General features: G+C 44.7%; 1 protein-coding gene across 4 annotated transcripts; it reads right to left on the bottom strand.

The window, feature by feature from the left end:
* On the bottom strand, positions 1 to 19,980 carry lrig2 (leucine-rich repeats and immunoglobulin-like domains 2). 4 transcript variants are annotated; one of them, XM_056438543.1, is made up of 19 exons: positions 19,787 to 19,980; positions 18,808 to 18,882; positions 18,020 to 18,154; positions 17,436 to 17,579; positions 17,132 to 17,275; positions 16,772 to 16,915; positions 16,294 to 16,437; positions 14,091 to 14,171; positions 13,771 to 13,842; positions 13,336 to 13,404; positions 10,716 to 10,879; positions 9,352 to 9,663; positions 8,974 to 9,255; positions 7,820 to 8,260; positions 7,103 to 7,255; positions 6,070 to 6,210; positions 5,303 to 5,584; positions 2,955 to 3,175; positions 2,421 to 2,507 (listed from the first exon to the last, which is right to left on the bottom strand). In XM_056438543.1, exons 1-18 carry the CDS (start codon positions 19,972 to 19,974, stop codon positions 2,991 to 2,993), a joined length of 3,156 nt encoding a protein of 1,051 aa, XP_056294518.1. In that variant the 5' UTR covers positions 19,975 to 19,980; the 3' UTR covers positions 2,421 to 2,507; positions 2,955 to 2,990. The 4 variants fall into 4 exon arrangements, with proteins under 4 accessions (XP_056294516.1, XP_056294518.1, XP_056294517.1 ...); XM_056438541.1 differs by lacking the exon at positions 2,955 to 3,175 and having other exon boundaries at positions 1 to 2,507; XM_056438542.1 differs by having other exon boundaries at positions 2,422 to 3,175.
* Positions 19,981 to 20,194: the final 214 nt, after the last annotated feature.

Raw genomic sequence — 20,194 nt, forward strand, 5'->3', positions numbered from 1 at the left:
TTATCAGAATTCATGTTTAATGTCGGAGTAATGGCTCCGTAACAAAAAAGGATTCTTTAGACATGCTTTACAGGACGTACAGGTAAACAAGGTAAAAAATAAAAAAAAATAGAAAATACAACTACAGACAAATTTGCAAAAACAACAATACAAAACAAAACAAAAAATTTAAGCAGCATTGGATATTACCAGAGCATTTACCGCTTAACTTTTGGTATAAAGTCTCATTAAGGACATTCGGAGGGGAAAACAATGCTGATGCACATTATATTTCGCCGAGTCGGCGGAAAATATTGAACAGTGAATCGATGTACGCCAGCCCCACGACGGGGCGGCTCAATTAGGATGACTTGTCACTGCAAATTCTTAAATTAATTTCTCAAAATCGCGCAAAAGGGAGTGATGAAATGGGCCAACAGTCATAATCAAGAAAACTACAAATCAGTTTCCTTCTGCAATTCATATGTGCACGTACCACGAGACCAAGCATACACGGAGGCCGCTTTGAGCAGCAGTGACACAACGCAGCAATAACTTGTATTTACAGGCTACATCTTGCGACTTTAGCCGCCACACATTTACTCTCAAAAGAATTCACGTTTCATCGTTACTGAGCTCAATCAGCTCCGGCGCTCGCGAGACGAAAAAGGAGCAAATCTTCGCTTGGTCCAAAACAAAAAGAGCAGAATGTAGCAGTACCGAGGATCACCACAACGGAGGGGACAATGACGAAAACAAACATTCGCTCTCGGCCCGTTTATGAGGTACCCCTCTCCAAACCCGAGCTAAAACTAAAGGCCACAGTCCTGAAAAGAATCCAACCTCCTTGAAGGTTTGGGTCGACCCACGTGAGGAAGGGGTTTCCCCCCCTCGCAGGCGTGATCGGTGTTGGGTGCCAACATCATTGAAGCGCCACAAACTACATCCTCCAGAACCCCCGGTGAGCCGGATAAACCAGCAGCTGAGTGTTCGCTTGGGTCAAAACCAAAATAATCAAGAGGAATAAAAAAAAAGTTGAATAAAATCTCATCGGACTCGATTAAACAAGGACACTTTTACACGAGAGGCATTTAAATGTTCAAATCGTCATAGCGAAGGACTTACAGTTGGCTGAAACTTGTTTACCGTCCCTCGGGTCAGGAGCTAAATGACCCGGAGAGGCGTCTGGTCACCTGAACAAACGGGTAAGCCGGACTGGTCGGACATGGAATTGGATAGATTTACCAGCCTTATGTACACATAGATATAATACAATACATTCTCATTGTTTCACAGTCCCACGTGAGAACCTGGGCTAAAACAGAAGGATCGGGAACGTCTCGAGATAAAACCGTGCTGGTAAAACGACACGCACGCTGCATTATGAAGTTTACCACCATTAAATCAATCAGACATGATAAGAGGGGGGGGGGGGGCAATCAGTGCATACTGTGCACATATACACACACATACATACACACGCGCGCCTTAATGTCACCCGACTGAGGTCACCGAGAAGGCGTGTTAAATGTTAAAAATGCCGTCCGATAGACGACTTCTAGAAAAGCAAAACCACGATCGTCACGTGCAAAAAAAAAATGTTTACGCTTTCATTTACAAAAGACATGAAATGAAGGAATTATCAACGGACATGAGACAAAAACAAGGTCGGATAAAGATGATACAGGCTACATGTTCATATATATATATATATAACAACACAGCGTCGCTCGAGTCCGGCTGTGGGAATGTAGGGCGCATGTTTTCAATGTTCTCGTATTTACAACCACAAGCTGCTGGTCGGGGAACGACACGCGGCGCCCGTTCACGCCGCCCCTTCTCGGGAATCGGCGGCTTTTGTCATTTCTCGCCGTGCGAGCCGCTCCGACAGGAGTCCGTACCGGGAATGATGAGACAGAACTGCCAGCAGCGGGGACGGAGGAGGAGGAGGAGGATGAAGAGGAGGGAGGTGGTAAAGACTCTGCCGCGTCTTGGCGTTCTCGCGGCAGCATCCGACATGGCTCTTTGAAGCATACATTCATAGCTTTTCTCTAGAGGAAGAGGACGAGGGAGAAAGTAGAGGGAAAAAAAGGGTCCTGCGGAGGTGGAGGTAAATCGAATCCCGCGCCCGGTTCCTCCGGTCCGGGACAGCGGCCTCTCCGCGGTGGAGAACGCCCGCACGTCCTCTCGGGTGAGACGGTGGAATGTAAACATACGAGAGAGCATCTTTGGCAGACTGCGAGGAGTCTCTTTGGAGGTAGTGGCTGAAGGGGGCGGGGCTAGTGGGAGGGGAGTCGGAGGCAGCCGGTGGGGGTGCAGTGGAAGGACCTATGTGGGGGGGGCGTGGCGGTCCTGAGGGTTAGTCCTGTTGGGGGCGCTTCTGTATTCATGCGTGCATTGGCTGGGGTAACAGTCCTCCTCCGCGTCGCTGCGATCCTCGGCGGAAATCAGAGGCGGCGCCCTCTGCAGCGCCGTGGGGAGCGGCGGCGGGCCGGTTCCGTCCGCCCAGAAGGACCTGATGAGGTACTCTGCAAACACAGCAAAACAAACATCAAACACCCACATATCATCTCCTACCAACTGATTCACGACGCCCAAAAAAGTGTTTCTATCCCAGTTAAGTTATGCATCAAGCAAAGTTGCCAAATATTTAATAAGTTGAGACTTTTCACCGTTTTACATCCAGGTAACCTGAAAACCTTCTCATCTTAGAGTGTTGGTTTGACAAAACAATACTTTTAAAGTTGTTTTTTTAACACTTTTTTTGTTGAGACATTTAAAAAAGAAAAAGTGAATAAAAAAAGAGAAACTTGTCAATTAATTAGCAGTTAAAAGAATTGGTAATTTCAGCTCTATACCTTTTGATTATTGATAAAAACCACATTCAAGTAGCTTGTTTTGATTTTCCAGTCATTTCTCATCTGATCTCAACACAATTCGTCACGTTAGCAGGAGCTCTCTGGTTCTACGATCACCTGAACAACATTCACCACTGCATGCGTCTACACACGTCACATCAGGAAGGTGAAGAGCTCCCATGAACACAATCCTGTGAGTTCCCCGGGAAGTGAGAGGAAATCTGTCGTCTGTAAGAGAAGCGGCTTCAGTCGATCTCTGACCTCCGTGTTTATACTTTGTACAAGAAGGAAAGAAAAGAGCAAACCTGCCTGAGCTTCTGCAAGATGTACAACAGCCACTAAATAAAGAAAATGTTTACAGGTGTTTATATATATATATACACACATATATATATATATATTAGTGCTGTGAAAAATAACGAGTTAACGCGTTATAATTAGTTAATTTTTTTAACGCATTTAATGCATGCGCAGAATGAGCTTCCAATCCGTCTGTTGTTGGTCGTCTCTAACCAGCAGCGTGTCATTCTGTCTCTACGTGTCGCGTTAACACGACTCCGCTCTCCGTCTCGCGCGCCGCAGAGCTCCGATCCGGCGTGTATGTATATATATATATATATACACACATATGTATATATACACACATACATATATATATATGTGTGTGTGTATATATATATATATATACACACATATACAGTGCATCCGGAAAGTATTCACAGCGCTTCACTTTTTCCACATTTTGTTATGTTACAGCCTTTTTACAAAATGGATTAAATTCATTATTTTCCTCAACATTCTACACACAACAACCCATAATGACAAAGTGAAAACTGTTTTTTGCAAATTTTTGCAAATCTGTTAAAAATAAAGAACGAAAACATAACATGTACATAAGTATTCACAGCCTTGCCATGACACTCAACATTTAGCTCAGGTGCATCCTGTTTCCACTGATCATCCGTGAGATGTTTGATTGGAGTCCACCTGTGCTAAATTCAGTTGATTGGACATGATTGAGAAAGGCACACACCTGTCTATGTAAGGTATCACAGTTGACTGCATATCAGAGCATAAACCAAGCCATGAAGTTCAAGGAATTATCTATAGACCTCCGAGACAGAATTGTATCGAGGCACAGATCTGGCGAAGGGTACAGAAAGATTTCTGCAGCATTGAAAGTCCCAATGAGCACAGTGGCCTCCATCATCTGGAAATGGAAGAAGTTTGGAACCACCAGGACTCTTCCTAGAGTTGGCCGCCCAGCCAGACTGAGCGATCGGGGCAGAAGGGCCTTAGTCAGGGAGGTGACCAGGAACCCGATGGTCACTCTGACAGAGCTCCAGCGTTGTTCTATGAAGAGAGGAGAACCTTCCAGAAGGACAACCATCTCTGCAGCACTCCACAAATCAGGCCTGTTTGGTCGAGTGGCCAGACGGAAGCCACTCCTTAGTAGAAAGCACATGACAGCCCGCCTAGAGTTTGCAAAAAAGCACCTGAAGGACTCTCAGACCATGAGAAACAAAATGCTCCAGTCTGATGAAACACAGATTGAACTCTTTGGCCTGAATGCCAAGCGTCATGTCTGGAGGAAACCAGGCACTGCTCATCACCTGGCCAATACCATCCCTCCAGTGAAGCACGGTGGTGGCAGCATCATGCTGTGGGGATGTTTTTCAGCGGGAGGAACTGGGAGACGAGTCGGGACTGAGGGAAAGATGAATGCAGCAATGTACAGAGACATCCTGGATGAAAACATGCTCCAAAGCGCTCTGGACCTCAGACTGGGGCGACGGTTCATCTTCCAACAGGACAACGACCAAGCTCACAGCCAAGATAACAAAGGAGTGGCTTCGGGACGACTCTGTGAAGGTCCTGGAGTGGCCCAGCCAGAGCGCTGACTTGAACCCGATTGAACATCTCTGGAGAGATCTGAAAATGGCTGTGCACCAACGCTCCCCATCCAACCTGATGGAACTTGAGAGGTTCTGCAAAGAAGAATGAGAGAAACTGCCCAGAAATAGGTGTGCCACGCTTGTGGAATCATACCCAAGAAGACTTGAGGCTGTAATTGCTGCCAAAGGTGCTTCAACAAAGTATTGAGCAAAGGCTGTGAATACTTATGTCCATATTATGTTTTCGTTCTTTATTTTTAATAAATGTGCAAAAATTTGCAAAAAACAGTTTTCACTTTGTCATTATGGGTTTTTGTGTGTAGAATGTTGAGGAAAATAATGAATTTAATCCATTTTGTAAAAAGACTAACATAACAAAATGTGGAAAAAATGAAGCGCTGTGAATACTTTCCGGATGCACTGTATATATATATATATATACGTGTGTGTGTATGTATATATATATATATCTGTTCAGTCGCTGCAGGAGGGTCAACATTCAACACGTTATCCAAAAACACCTCAGCAGGTCTGCCATGATAACCTCTAACGGACGACATGCCGCCTCACCGTTCGCGTAGTGCCCCGGGGGGGCGTGGCCGTTCAGCCTCATGCGCTGCGAGGTGAGGAAGTCGGACGAGTCGTCCAGGTTGCTCATGAGGCTCTCCAGCGCCGCATCCTCGCTCTGGGCCGCCGGCGGCTCGCTGAAGTCCTCCGGCGGCTCCGGCAGAGTCTTGTCCAGCGGGCCGTCGTCGCCCAGATAGGCGTAGGGGCAGTAGTTCATCGTGCGGGAGTACATGCTGGCGTTGTCGTAGCAGTCGGCGCAGACGACCAGCGGAGCCGGACCGCCACCTGGAGAGAGAAAGAGAGAGAGACAATTACAATCTGTATTCAATCGTTTCATGAAAATGAAATAAAAAGAATAGCGTGCCTTTGTTTTTCCCCCGTACACTTTAAAAAGCCTTTCTTCAAGACATGGAATCTAATTTCAGTGTTGGAGATGTGCAGACAAAACATAACAAAAAGTGTTTTTTGTTACAATATAACTGTAATGCAGTTATACTGTTGGTATTTTTCCCTCCTCAAAATTGAGCTGCTTTTAGTGTATAAAAAAAGGTGTCGCATTAATAAGTTCATTAGTGTTAGATGTGGTTTTGTTTGCACATTATGAAGAAGAAAAATATGCAGCATGCATTTTCTCTTATTTAATTTCTAATTTCATTAGTTCAATGTTGTCATATTAAAAATAAAATTGTATATGTGGTGAAAAGCAGAGTTTCATGTAAAAAATTAACTAAACAACCACACATAAGTGCTTGTACGTGGAGGACACCAACCTGTGGCGAGTCCAGACGTCCCCTCGCGGGCCTCTCCGGGGTGGAAGCTGCTCCGGCCGGTGAACAGAGAGCTGACCCGGCGGTGCAGCATGCCGCTGCCTTCAGCTTCCCCCTCGTTTGCCGCGTCTCCATAACACGCACCTGGGACACGAGTGGAAAGAGTCAGTGTCTCATTTCAAAAAGGATCTAGAGACGGGAATGTCAGAAACCTTTAAATCCCGAAAAGAAGCCCGGATTAGCGGCATTTCATCTGAAGAAATTTCTTTTAAAACATGTTTTTCCATTTCAGTTTGGAGTGATTTGTACGGGTGGCGCTGGCTGGTGGACCTTTGTGATGTTGACACGACAAACTTTGTTGTCTTGTGATCAAAACAATGCAAACTCAAACCAAACCAGCGTGTAATGATGGGAGCGGAGATAACCTCGAGATTCCCATGTGCAGCTCAAAGATGATTACAATAAGAAGTGTGTAATTCATTGTTTATTTTACAAGGACAATGCGTGTGTGTGTGTGCGCTTCAGTTGTGCAAAACACTCATTAATATGCCAAGACGGTGACATAATTCTCTTTTCATCATGATAAAGCCTGTTATGGATCTTACAAAACGATTAATCATTCATTCATTGTTATTGCCTGATGGATCGTGGAGGTCTCCATCGTGGAATATGCCTACTATGAACTATTCATACACTCTGTCATATTCATTGAATGTATTTTAACTCTAAATCTGTCCTTCTGGTTACATTACATCTATTGCATCTGTCCATCCTGGAGAGGGATCCTCCTCTGTTGCTCTCCTGAAGGTGTCTTCCCTTTTTCCCCCGAAGGGTTATTTGGGAGTTTTTCCTGATCCGATATGAGGTCAAAGGTCAGGGATGTCTATGTGTTCAGATTGTAAAGCACTCCGAGACAAATTTGTAATTTTTGAAATTGGGCTATACAAATAAACTGAATTAAAATGAATTGAATTCATCGCAAGAAAAAAAAGTAAACGTGTTGGATAAAATCTTAAAAAAAGAGAAGAATACTCGCCATCGGTGCCCTTGTGGACGTATCCGTTGGAGAGGGGGGGCATGAGCTGCTGGTGGCTGCCGGCCTCAGAGTTGCTGTAGCCTTCCTGAGGCTCCGACAGCGTGCCCTGAGAGGAAAGGTAGCTCGGGATGTCTGCTGGCAGATTCATCTCATCTGGAACAGACGGACACGCTGCCGACTTCAGACACATGTTGAAAGAACGCATTTCCCACACTTTCCCCCGTGCTATGTGAATACAAAATAGTATTAAAAAAGAGATTATAACAACTAACGCAACGTCAAGTGACATAACAGGGATGTCGTATGTGTGCAGATTGTAAAGAGGCAAATATGTCATTTGTGATATTGGGCTAAACAAAATAAACTGAATTTAATTGAATAACTGATCTGATCATTTAAGTATTGTTTAACCATAACGAGATGCTCTTTGTCAATCTTAACTGAAGCACATATACTTAAGCATGCAGGTGTTTTTAAGCACATTTTCCATCACTTTCCAGGCCTGAAAATTGATATTTACAAATCCAAATGACATGTCCAGGATTTTTATGGAAACCTAGCGACCCCGTGTGAACCGGTCTTATCCTCACAACAAAGCTCCGCCCCCATTGACACATTTCATGCTTTGTAAGCCGCCACTGTAACTCGGTAAAGCTTCGAATAGAAGGCGCGTGTATTTCATATCGCAGACGGTTCTCGTGCGTCCAAACTGCTGACCTGTGTTGCCGATGCTGTAGTCCTCGCTTCTCCTGCGCATGTGATAGATGACGATGACCCAGACCAGCGAGGTTCCGACCACACAGCACACCACCACAATCACCACGATGCCCACGGTGGTCCAGCCGTCCTGGTCGTACCCCATGCCGATGTCGCAGTTGGGCGACGGCGAGACGCCCAGGTAGATGTGGCCGCGCTCCGTTCCCAGAGTGTTGGACATGATGCAGGTGTACTTCCCGGCGTCGGCGGGACCGGCGTCGACGATGATGAGGAGCTGGTTGGCCGCGGCGAAGAAGTGGCGCTCGGTGAGGAGCAGAGGCCCGTCGTCTTTGGTCCAGTTGAGGCGGGGGGCCGGGCTGCCGCCGGCGATGCACTGGAGCACGGCGGTCTCGCCGCGCGCCACCGTTCTGTCTTCCAGCGGCCGCATGAAGGACGGAGTTTCTGGAAGAGGAGATTTTTTAAATTTTTTTATAATAATAATAATAATAATATTGCATTAAGTAAATATAGCTCTTTTCAAGGTACTCAAAGACACTTTACATCACAAAATTAAACATTCGAAAATCTATACAATAAAAATAACAAAAATTTCAATAAAATAAATGAAAACAATGACAACATACAACAAACAATCACATTAAAAGCAGTTCTGAACGATAGGTTTAGAGAAGTTTGTTCGGTCTAATGTTTTAAGCCTCATTTAAGAGTTAAGAGTCATTTATTATATACAAGCAAATAGTTAAAATAAAAGCATCAGAAGCATAGCTCCTATTCTCTCCCAGGTTGTCTGTGTGTGTGTGTGTGTGTGTGTGTGTGTGTGTGTGTGTGTGTGTGTGTGTGTGTGTGTGTGTGTGTGTGTGTGTGTGTGTGTGTGGGTTCCTGGGTGAGTATCTGTCTGTCCACTGATGCAGCAAACCTCAGAATGTCTTGGGTGCTCATTTGGCTCAAAGACCTCATTATGAGCCGTGATGCAATCGGTGCGTCTGAAACGCTCCGTTCCACATGGACATAATACGGGTGAGTCCTGAGATAAAATTGCATATCGGCAAACAAAAATAAACAAAAGATGTGGAACGGGTGACGGAGAACAAGCAGCAGCCAATTTGAGCAGAGTGACTCGGCCGATCTGGAACGTGCCGTGTGGCGTGACTCACCCAGGACGGTGAGCGTGGCGTTCGCAGACAGGCTGCCGGCTGCGTTTTGAGCCGTGCAGCTGTACACGCCCATGTCCTCCGTCTTCACGTTGGCGATGAAGAAGATGTCGTCGTCCGGCATCACGTGCATCCTGCGCTCCCGGGCGGCCGGGAAGTCGGTGCCGCCGTCCTTCTGCCACGCGATCTGCGGCGACGGGTGGCCTTCGGCGGCGCACTCCAGCCGGGCCATGGTCCCGGTTCGGATGGTAAGATCCATGGGGGTTTTAAGAAATGATGGCAGCTCTGAAAGAAAAACAAGACGCTCTCATTAGTGACATGGGAAAATGCACGAGACGGTCTCGTGAGCCCGACCGATGGATGTGAATCACGTTCCCACACCGTTCACAGTGAGCGTGGCCCTGTCGGAGTAGTCGGAGCCGAAGTGATTGGAGACCACGCACTGGTACCGGCCCTCGTCGGTGAAGTTGGCGTTGAGGAGGTGCAGCACGGTGGTGTAGATCAGCTCTCCGTCCTGGTACTGGGCGTAGTTCTGCACCTCCGCGTCGTAAAGCACCTCCCCGTCCTTCCGCCAGGCCGTGGCCATCGGCGAGTCGCTGCTGCTGGACGCGACGCAGCTCAGCGTCACGTTGTTGCCCCGCATGGCCACGGACGTCTCCGGGTGGCTCGTGATCCGAGGCTTGGGGAAATCATCTGCGGCGGGGGACAGAAAGTGTGGAGCGCTTGAGGCATTTTTTTTCTTCTTTTCGAAAGTTAGAAAACCCACATTTCTACAGCAGACCTCTGGAAGATATTAGTTGTCGTTCAACAGAAAGTATTTAAATACAGAAAGAGCGACACGGAGGTGGGCCTGGGCTTCTATGGAGCCAGAACTGCATTCACACAAGTGTCCCGAGACATTTTGTGCAACTGGGTATTAAACCGCTGAATAACATCTCCAGAGCCAAACAACATACCTGAAAACTCACGAGGGGGGAAAAAGGAAGTATTGACACTAAAAATATGTAAAATCGTATTGTTTTTAACGTAGGGATAACTTCTTAATATCGATGCGCCGTGCAACATGACAGCAGTAGATGTAGCGGGATGACATTCAAGCCACCTCTAAACCCCCCCGATGAAGACGCTGTAGACATCTTAACGCTGATTGGCCGAGACGCGACACGTCCCATCAAAGATGTTTTATTGCGAAGATCACCATGTCACATTTTCTCCGTGTCTCATAAACGCTGGCTGACAGTTGACCCCCCCCAAGCCCAAAACTATATGGAACTAGAATGGGCACTCGGTAGAGCGCATACCTTCGCATATCACAAGAGTGGGCATTGAATTATGAACATGTTGACATTAGTTGCATGCCAATTGGATAAAAATTGACCGTGCTATGGTAAAAAGAAGATTTTGACCTTTCCCTGACCTTGACCCGATTGATCCCACAATCTAATCAAATGGTCCCCGGATAATAACCAACCATCCCACCAAATTTCATGCGATTCGGTTTAAAACTTTTTTTGTTATGCGAATAACACGCATACAAATAAATAAATAATTAAATACACGGCGATCAAAACATTACCTTTTGCATTTTCAATGCAAAGGTAATAATGATAATAATCCTTGATACAACAATCCCAAAATGAAAACTTCCTTCCTGGCGTACATCAACAAACATTCTCCAGTGCCTATAATGGATCAGCCTGGGAGCAGTATAAAGAAAAGAGAGAGAGAGAGAGAATGTGACTGACCACAGACAAACTCCTCCGGGCCGACGGACAGGACGTTGTGGCCGAGCAGGCTGGCAGGATGAGCGCAGACCGCCGACACCGAGCGCTGGAACCGGCTGTGGGTCAGCCAGGGCCCGAGCCACTGCATGTGGCAGTCGCACAGCAGGCTGCTCGTGTTCAGGATGCTGAGGGCACACAAAGAGGAAACGGAGGGACGCGTGAGACGAGTCGTCGGGAGATTTTGTTTAAATCTGCCGGGGGAGAGATGAAAAAAAAGGATGAGAGGAACCCGCTGAACAGATGAAGAGGAATCAGGGATTTACAGGATGGGTGTGTGAACGTTTCAGAATGGGATTTGGGATTTAGCCTTTCTAGGGACGCAAACCTGAATGTACTTGGTTGAAATGATGGTTCAATTCGTTTAAAAGAGGGCAGTTATCCACAGTGCTGCCCGCGCAACCGAGTGACAGTAAGCCTGCGAGAGCAACGGTGTATTTGTTATTATACCCAATATGTCAGGAAGACGGAGCTCTGGGGGCCTCGTGATCACGTGTGACGAATGGTTGCTAAGAATAGCCTCGCTCCTCTGAACCGAAAGGTAAGTATCGACAAACTAAAAGCTGTAACACAGAGAGGGGGGAGGGGCGGATACTTCTCATCAAAAATACTCATGCCACACTTTTTCCAACAACAGGTTTGAATAGATTCACCCTACAAGGATCCCTTCGTTCTGAAGCGATCGCCAAAGCTACTGTAAACTATTTCACTGGAGTGAAATGCTGAGCAAATTTGAGTTCCCTTCTGGTAAACAGTGACATAATATGCGTGTAGGGCTTTTATTTTGAAAGGCGAGAACAGAAGGAGTGCTTTGTTTAGGTTAAAAGTAGAGATGCACCGATCAGGTTTTTGGTGCCGATCACCGATCACTGAAATCAGTATCTGCCGATCCGATAATACCGATCACCGATCACGGTGTCGATTGAAGCATTCTATTTATTGTGTAGCATTATTGCCTAGGACTATGAGGAAATACATATATAAAGCAACTCAAACATTAAAGAAATTACCGATTTCTTTAAACATTTAGGACTTTTACTTTGAAAAATTTCCTAATTGATACATTAAAATAGTTTGATTGCTATTATAGGGGATTTCAGATATGTATGGAACACATCTGCATTATTCATTTCCTGGAACTCTTGGGGGAATCCATTTACAGGACTTTTCTTAACATACAAAAGTCTGACTTATTTTTATAAACTCTTCCTTGGTACAGTAAAAATGTTTTAATGTTAGCATAATTGAAGCTAAATCTCAGAAACTATCTATAAAGATACAAAATCAGTTCATTGTTTACTTTTATATGTTAGTGTTTGATTTGTCGACATCTTATTTTGATAAACGGATGTTGTTTCACGTGGTTCTTTCCGCTAACTTTGCAAAACCGGATGTTGTCACTTAAATCCTTCCGCTAACTTTATAGATAGATAGATAGATGTATACTTTATTGATCCCGCAAGCGGGAAATTACAAAACCCTTGCGCGCTCCTGATCGAATGAGTTTACCGTGAGCATCAGTCTATAGGGGCAGACATGTGAGAGTCGGCTGAGTCGACCCAGAGATTCAACTCGGGGGACGGGGACGCCGCTCGGTGGTGAGGATCCCCTCGCTGACCTCTCACTCTGCGCCCTCGCCGGGCGCATCGTCTCCGTTGCGATGCGCCGCGATTGAAACGTCTCTGATAGTTTTTCTCGCAGATGTTACGTCATCTGATCGGCCGTTTTGAGAACGCCGATCAAAACCGATAATGGGAATATCGGCCGATATGGATCGGCGCCGATCAGATCGGTGCATCCCTACTTTCTACTAAATCATCAGACTGATGCATAACAGGATATGACGACTGTCAGAATACCGCTTAACAGCTGCTGGGGCCGTTCGCTCGCCACCTCTTGAGAGGCGGCTCCGAGACGGGCTGATGGAAAGCTCAATAATCCGTCGTAATCCGAATTACAGTGCAATAAAAACATCCCTGCTTGACCAACAAATACACAATTTGGTTAGACAGGGTTCTTACACATTTTGACCAGTGGATTTCCAGGACTTTAAACCAAATTTCCATGACCAAACTGAAATCTCGGTATTAACATGAACATTTTTTTAAATTGTGCGTATAGAGAGAGTACGCCGGCTTACATTTTGAGCGTCTTTCTTTAAAAAAATTTTTTAATTATTTCGAAGTCGGCGTAAATGAACATGTGATTATAACACATTTCTTTGACTTTTGGCAACATTTTATGATTTAAGATTGTTCCATGACTTTTCCAGGCCTGGAAATGACCATTTAAAAATTCCATGACTTTTCCAGGTTTCCCATGACCGTACGAACCCTGCTAGACGACAATCCAATGACTCAGCAGTCACACGCATCTTTAAGCGTCTTCGCCAAAACGGGATGAGATGTGAACGTTTACCAACAACCTGCCAACATTATTCATCTTCTTCATGCAACTATGTAATGGCAATTTAAATGATAGTCATTTTAATTTATTTTTAATGAAAGCCACATTGTTATGACACGAGTCAAATTAAACAATAACAACACAGTGAGAAGCTGTGAGATTCGTTTAGTGTACTCACAACTCTTTGAGCTTCATGTGGGACAACGCCTCGGGGTGGATCGACATGATGCCATTCTTGCTGAGGTCCCTGAAGAGTGGAACAGAAATATGGATGAGACACACCCAGGGTTCTGACACATTTTGACCAGTGGATTTCCAGGACTTTTCCATGACTTTAAACCAAATTTCCATGACCAAACTGAAATCTCGGTATAAACATGAACAATTAAGAAAATTGTGCGTAGAGAGTGTACGCCGGCTTATATTTTGAGCGTCTTTCTTTAAAAAACCTATTAATTAGTTCAAACTCGGCGTAAATGAACATGTGATTATAACACATTTCCATGACTTTTCCAAAACTTTTATGATTTAAGTTTGTTCCATGACTTTTCCAACAACAACAACAACAGGACAGTGATAAAAGTCTTGACAAGTGAGCAGTGGCTTCACTCACAGGTGCTCCAGCTCCTCCAGACCCTCAAACGCTTTCTTAGTGATCGACTTGATTTTGTTCCGCTGTATGATTCTGTAAAATAAAAACATTTCATTTCAGTTCAGAAAAATAATACAAAATGTAGACATTTCACCAGCCTAGTTATAATAAGCACGTGAAACAGAACTCTGTTTTTTGTGTAAAAGTATGTCTCACTGCCACAGAATAAAAGATGCACCTGCTATATGTGTCTAAAAAAAAGACATTTTACAAACACGCATCACATATTAAAGCAAAATCCATCAATCGGGTATCTGTGTGTACAAGCTGAGTGTCCTCACAGTGTGTTCAGCTTCTTCATTCCTCCAAACAAACCAATGGAGTCTTCGATGGCCCAGGAGATTCCATTATTGCGGATATCTCTGAAAAGACAAAGATTGACATTTTAAAAGGCATAAGAAACATCACATCTGTTGCAAAAGAGACGCACATGACTTCCCCTGTGGCTGCCGATGCCAGCGACTCTCACACGAGACAGGGTTCTTACACATTTTGACCAGTGGATTTCCATGACTTTTCCATGACTTTAAACCAAATTTCCACAACCAAACTGAAATCCCGGTATAAAGATGAACAATTTAGAAAATGTTGTGCGTTTTTAAGCATCTTTCTTTAAAAAAACATATCAATTATTTCAAACTCGGCGTAAATGAACATGTGAATATAACACGTTTCCATGACTTTTTCAAAACTTTCATGATTTGAGTTTTTTTCCATGACTTTTCCAGGTTTTCCATGATCGTACGAACCCTGCAAGAGGCTAACAATCGGAGACGCTATACTTCCACGGTGCGTTACAGTTCGCTGCCCCTGCGGTTCAGGCTCCGCTCAGCGCCGGGACACAGAGGAGCTTTGTGGTTACCGGGCGGTTACGGGCTCTTTTGTTCCTCTTCCCTCGCGCTCGGCCACCTCTGAAAGAACCTCGTCTCCCATGAAAGCTCCGAGGACGGCCAAACGCCCAAATATAACCTCGATCTCGTTGCGGCTCGGTGGCCAGAGCGGAAAGTCTGCGCGGCGAATTGCGAGTTCACAACTTCCTCTACTAACAACACGTCTTACCTCGCAGGTAAATGCGTGGTGAAGGGGACACACCTGCTCAATTAGGCTGATATTCTGAGCTATAAAAGTAGTTTCAGAGCTGTTGTGGCTGTTAACGTGGCTCAGAATAGACATGTCAGTTTCGGGTAGTTTAGCTTTTTTCAGCAGACACCGGTCAACCGCGAACTAACCGAAGAAATACAAATAATGATATGAGATTAAAGAGGTGCTTTCCTTTAATAGGCGCTCAATTGTCTCAATTGCGCAGCGTGTCAGAGCGATTTCTGTTGACTTCGCCGAAGTTTATTGCCGCATTTCCATCTCGTCACAAGTGCTCCCAACGATTACCATTTTCAGCCGATATTGTTACCTTCGCATTGAAAATGCAGAAGGTTATGTTTTGATCGCCGTGTATTTATTTATTTGTATGCGTGTTACTCGCATAACTCAAAAAGTATCAAACCGAATCGCGTGAAATTTGGTGGGATGATTGGTTATTATCCGGAGACCATTTGTTTAGATTTTGGAATTGATCGGGTCAAAGGTCAAGGCCATGAAAAGGTCAAAATCTTATTTTTACCATAGTGGTCAATTTTTATCCAATTGTCCAAATGTTCATAATTCAATGCCCAATCTTGTGATATAAGAAGGTATGCGCTCCACCGAGTTCCCGTTCTAGTTCTAAATAGTTTGATCAGTGGTCTCTTGAAAGGCCGAACAGAAGGGTCAATCGGATGAGGCATCAATTCTGAATTTAACGGTTTACAATACTCATTCGCTGCTCTTCAACTCGATCGGGGTCGGTACAGCAGGCTCCCGTAGTGTGAATCGGAAAAGGTGAAGCAGCGAATTTATACCACTCTCGAATGTGTTTTCTCGGCCCCGATATTGGGTGTTTTAATGTATTGTAAAAGTTCACTCCCGTCAACTTAATAAACGGAGTGGTGCACAATATTGAATCGTATCCAGAGCTGGAGAAAGAACATCCAAATGTCTCCCCGTGACGCGTTATTGGTCGATATGCTCCGTGAACGCTGAAACGTTGAGCTTGGTGTACGGCGATATTATTTCAGGCCTGTCTGATGAAATATTAAAAAACAAAACAAACCTGAATCCCAGACCAGAAGAACTCTTGCTCGACCCACACTAACAAAAGACCGCGTCAACCTCTACCTCTCAGCCTCCTGGCTCAGTGTGAAGCGGTTTACTCTCTCCCACGCTCACTATTACAACAACCTTCTCTGCAGCACATGGCTCACATGCAAGACGCCGACTCAGCTCTGAGGGTGCATTGCCTCCCAGATATTTAATTTAGATGCGTTTTGCACTCGGTTATATTCAAAGCACATGTCAGGGGGGTTACATTTCGTATACTGCGCAATATTGCACCGCTTAGATCCTATAGGTCACACATATTTCCGAGAGATTATCCAGAGGAGCACTTACAGGGTGCGCAGACTTGCCAGGCCACTGAACACTCCCTCTCCCAAGTGGCTGATGGAGTTTTCTCCGAGGAGCAGGCTCTCCAGGAGACCCAGCCCTACGAACGCCGTCTCCTCCAGTCTCGTCAGGTGATTGAAGGACAAGTCTCTGCACAAAACAAGAATCATGAGAATTAATATTTGAAAACAATTCTGCATTTAACACCAATATTGTGCTACATATCAAAGAATAGTACTCTAAAAAAAAGTAGGCATTTAAAAAAAAGGGGGGGGGGGTGCAGTGGACAGGCAAGACATCACTGAATCAGCTCCAGACACCAACTGTACTGAGAGAGAGAGAGTGTGAGTGTGAGAGAGAGTGAGAGTGAGAGTGTGAGAGAGAGTGAGAGTGAGAGTGAGAGTGAGAGTGAGAGTGAGAGTGAGCGAGAGCGAGGGGCCTCTTCACTTTGCGGGGATTCTAGCCGTGAAGCAAACACACTCACAGTTCCTCCAGCTTTTGGCAGAACTCCCAGGCGTCTGGTCGGATGAGGCCGACGGCATTCTGGCCGACCCGCAGGACGCGCAGCATGCGCAGCCCATACAGCCAGCCTTTGTTGACCTCCGTTAGGTTGTTGTGCTCCAGCTCTCTGGAGACGCAGGTGGAATAAACAAAAGCAAATGCAGTTGCATAAATTGTTTTGACAGCTGCATGAAAAGTACTAAATAAGTAGTGAGGCTTCCTCCTTCCCAACAAACATGAGCGCATTTACAGTAATCGCTGTAGCTTTTCCTACACTATTCGACAACTTATGAGCCGACTGTTTCATGTCACTTTAAAGAAGACTCTACGACATTGTACTTACAGTTCTTCAATGTTATTAAGCCCAAAAAAGGCTCCGTCCATGAGCTTCGTGATGCCGTTCCTCTGCATCTTCAGAGACCTCAGCGATTCCATCCCTTTGAACGTCAGGCTGTCCACGATCTTGATCTTGTTGCGCTTCATTTCACTGCAATGAGAGTAAAGACCGGCGTCCTTCAACCAAAGATACTAGAGCCGTTGGATTTACACCAAATTCACCCAGCTTTAATCTGCCAAATATCAACGGTTACATTTTCGACAAATTAGGTGAGCGTTGCACCGAAAACACAGCCGCATGCGACACTCACAGGAACTGAAGCTGTGGCAGTCTGAAGGCTTTAGGTGGCAGCGCAGCGAGTCGGTTCCTGTTCAGCTTCAGCACCAGCAGGGAGCTGGACATGTTTTCGAAGCAGCCCGGCTCGAGGACGCTGATCTTGTTATTACTCAAATTCCTTCGAGATAAAAGAGCAGAAAACATGAGAGCCAAAATCAAGAAGGAGAAGACTCTTTGCTCTGTTGTTAAATCTGCGGTATGAGAACATCCCACAGACAAATAAGATACTTCCTCGCCACAGCAAACTTATCCAAACAAGATGTCTTTTGTGCTCAGCCATAACTGCTGCCATCTGACTGTTGCATTATGGACACCGCCTATTTCCCTTTTTTTACAGTTAGTTACTCTAACGTAGTAAACTGGTGTACTGGTACGACAAGTGTCCAACAACATTAGATTAGATCTTGGATGTTTTCTATTATTAAAATACTATACATGTGCCGTGATATGGAGCCGTGGTCGATGTATGTACACATACACTTTTCTAGATTTGTATTGTCAGGCTGTTCTTAAAGTTAATTTATTCCTCGATGTGAAGAAATGAAGAGGATTACTTACAGATATTTCAGCTGCATGAAGGGGAAAGATCCGACTTTGAGCTCTGAGATTGAGTTGGATGTCAGGTCCAGTGACTCCAAGGAAATATACGGCAGCAGCTGATGCATCAAAAGTTCCGAGATCCGATTGTGAACCCTGAACCATATTAAAAAACACGGCAGAATATTAGCTTTCACCTTATTTTGTCCCGGTCGGTACTAAGTGTAAGGTGACATCGGTCTCGATATGAACGTTGCTTTTCTACTTTGTTTAATAAAATATCCAGACAGTTAATCTTAAGACGCAAAAAGTAGGAGCACTTGTTGACATGCTGTTGTCGCCTCTCAGCTGTGCGGAGCAGACGTAGAGCGCACATGTGTAACCAGACGTAAACATAGAACTGAATAGAATAGAGCGGCTCCATTGCCACCAACACCCCCCCATCTGTAGCGGATCAGTGCATCCTATCGGAGAACAATATGTCCATGGAATACTCACATCGAATCAACGTGAGGAAAGACTCATATCGGTTGCTGAGTAAAAAAAAAAAAGACGATACCTAATGGTCTTGGTTTCAGTTTATTTGTTTACAAAACATAATATGGCATCAAAAGATTGAAGGCTTCAAATTATTCCCAAAGGGTCTAAACAACAACAACAAAAGATGTGTGTTTATCTTGACAAATTAAAGTGTACCCGTCTTTTTTTTCTTTGAGAGAAGCACGTAAAGAAGAAAAAGACATGGCATGTATTCATATGAAGAAACTCAAGGCTGTTTTGTGCGAGTAGGACGGGGATGTTATACTTACAGTGAAAGCGAGGTGATATTTGAGGACACATCTCCAAGGAAGGGGACGACGGTCAGTTCGTTGTGATTCATGGTGCTGGAATGATAATTCAAGATAATATTAGTGTCACATTAAAAAGACTGAAGGTTAAAAAAAATATGCAGCGGAATAATTGAAAGGCGCACATTAAATAAAATAAAAATACAATCTTTTCAGTATCGGGCAGATCCTATAATAATAATAATAATAATGCATTACATTTATACAGCTCATTTCAAGGTACTCAAAGACACTTTAAGCCACATAATTAACACGACCTAAAGTCTATACAGGAAAAATAACTAAAATTTTAACAAATTAAATGAAAACAATGAGCACACACTCACACATTAAAATCCTAGATCACACAACACATTCCCAGAAGTTGAAGACACTCACCATCGTGTGATACTTATATTAAATTGTGTGATTATTAACGACGCCGAGCTGCAACTTCAAACTTCTATTCGACAGCCCAGCAATAAATGCTACCAGTGTGATGGTCATAATAATCTGTTTTTGTTTCAGATAAGGTTGTAAATATGTTGCTCTTGAATTGTATTACATAAACAGAGATGGTGTATTATAATCTTTAAAAAGTAGACTTAATATCAGAAAGAATGCAACAGCACCACAAACTACGACCTCCAAAGTGGCCATACATAAAAGTAAACACCTCCATGGGAAATAGCATTGGTTTTAACTCGGTGTACCTAATAAACTGGCAACTGAAGACCAATTATGATCATGTATAATTTAGTCAGTTTATTAAAATATTAACGACTAAACTCAAATTTTTAAAATGTCCCGTTGATGCCTTCATCATCAAACTAAGAAAAAAATAACGTAAATAATTAACATACCGTTATGAATCAAGATAACTTGGTCTGTTATGATGCTCTACAAATCAGATACGTGGAGTCAGTAAATCACACACGTTCGCGTCGCACTGTGCACTTACACTTGGGTTATCTCCTCCGGTGTGTCCACGGGAGCCGTCGAAAGCCTTTTCCGGTTGCAGTCCAGGACACGGGCCTCATCTTGCCCCGTTGAGCACGAGCACGGAGCCGGACAAGACGCCAGAGCCCGGGCACTCAAACTCAGCAGCACGACAACAAGGGCCGGAGGAACGGGCCAGCCCTCCGCCATTTTAAAACGTCTTCCCGACGAGGCTGCGTAACGTTAGCTACGTGGCTAACGAGCTAAACTGGCACGTTAACCGCGAACCGAAAAACAAAAACCACCGTGAAATCGTGCGCGCAGTTCGATGGGAGTCACGCGAACACGCACGTCATGTGTGTAGTGACACAACTCGAGCCGGACTCGCGCAATGCATGTTTTTTCCAACTTGCGCGAGGCATCCCAGCAG

Source organism: Pseudoliparis swirei, chromosome 18 (assembly GCF_029220125.1).
Source record: "Pseudoliparis swirei isolate HS2019 ecotype Mariana Trench chromosome 18, NWPU_hadal_v1, whole genome shotgun sequence".
NCBI classification, from domain to species: Eukaryota; Metazoa; Chordata; class Actinopteri; order Perciformes; family Liparidae; genus Pseudoliparis; species Pseudoliparis swirei.

Coding starts and splice junctions, on each gene's coding strand:
- lrig2 (XM_056438541.1), bottom strand. CDS start 19,974: ATGGCGGAGGGCTGGCCCGTTCCTCCGGCCCTTGTTGTCGTGCTGCTG. Junction 18,155..18,807: donor AATATCACCTCGCTTTCACT/GTAAGTATAACA, acceptor AATATGGTTCAG/GGTTCACAATCGGATCTCGG. Junction 13,843..14,090: donor ATGAAGAAGCTGAACACACT/GTGAGGACACTC, acceptor TTTATTTTACAG/AATCATACAGCGGAACAAAA.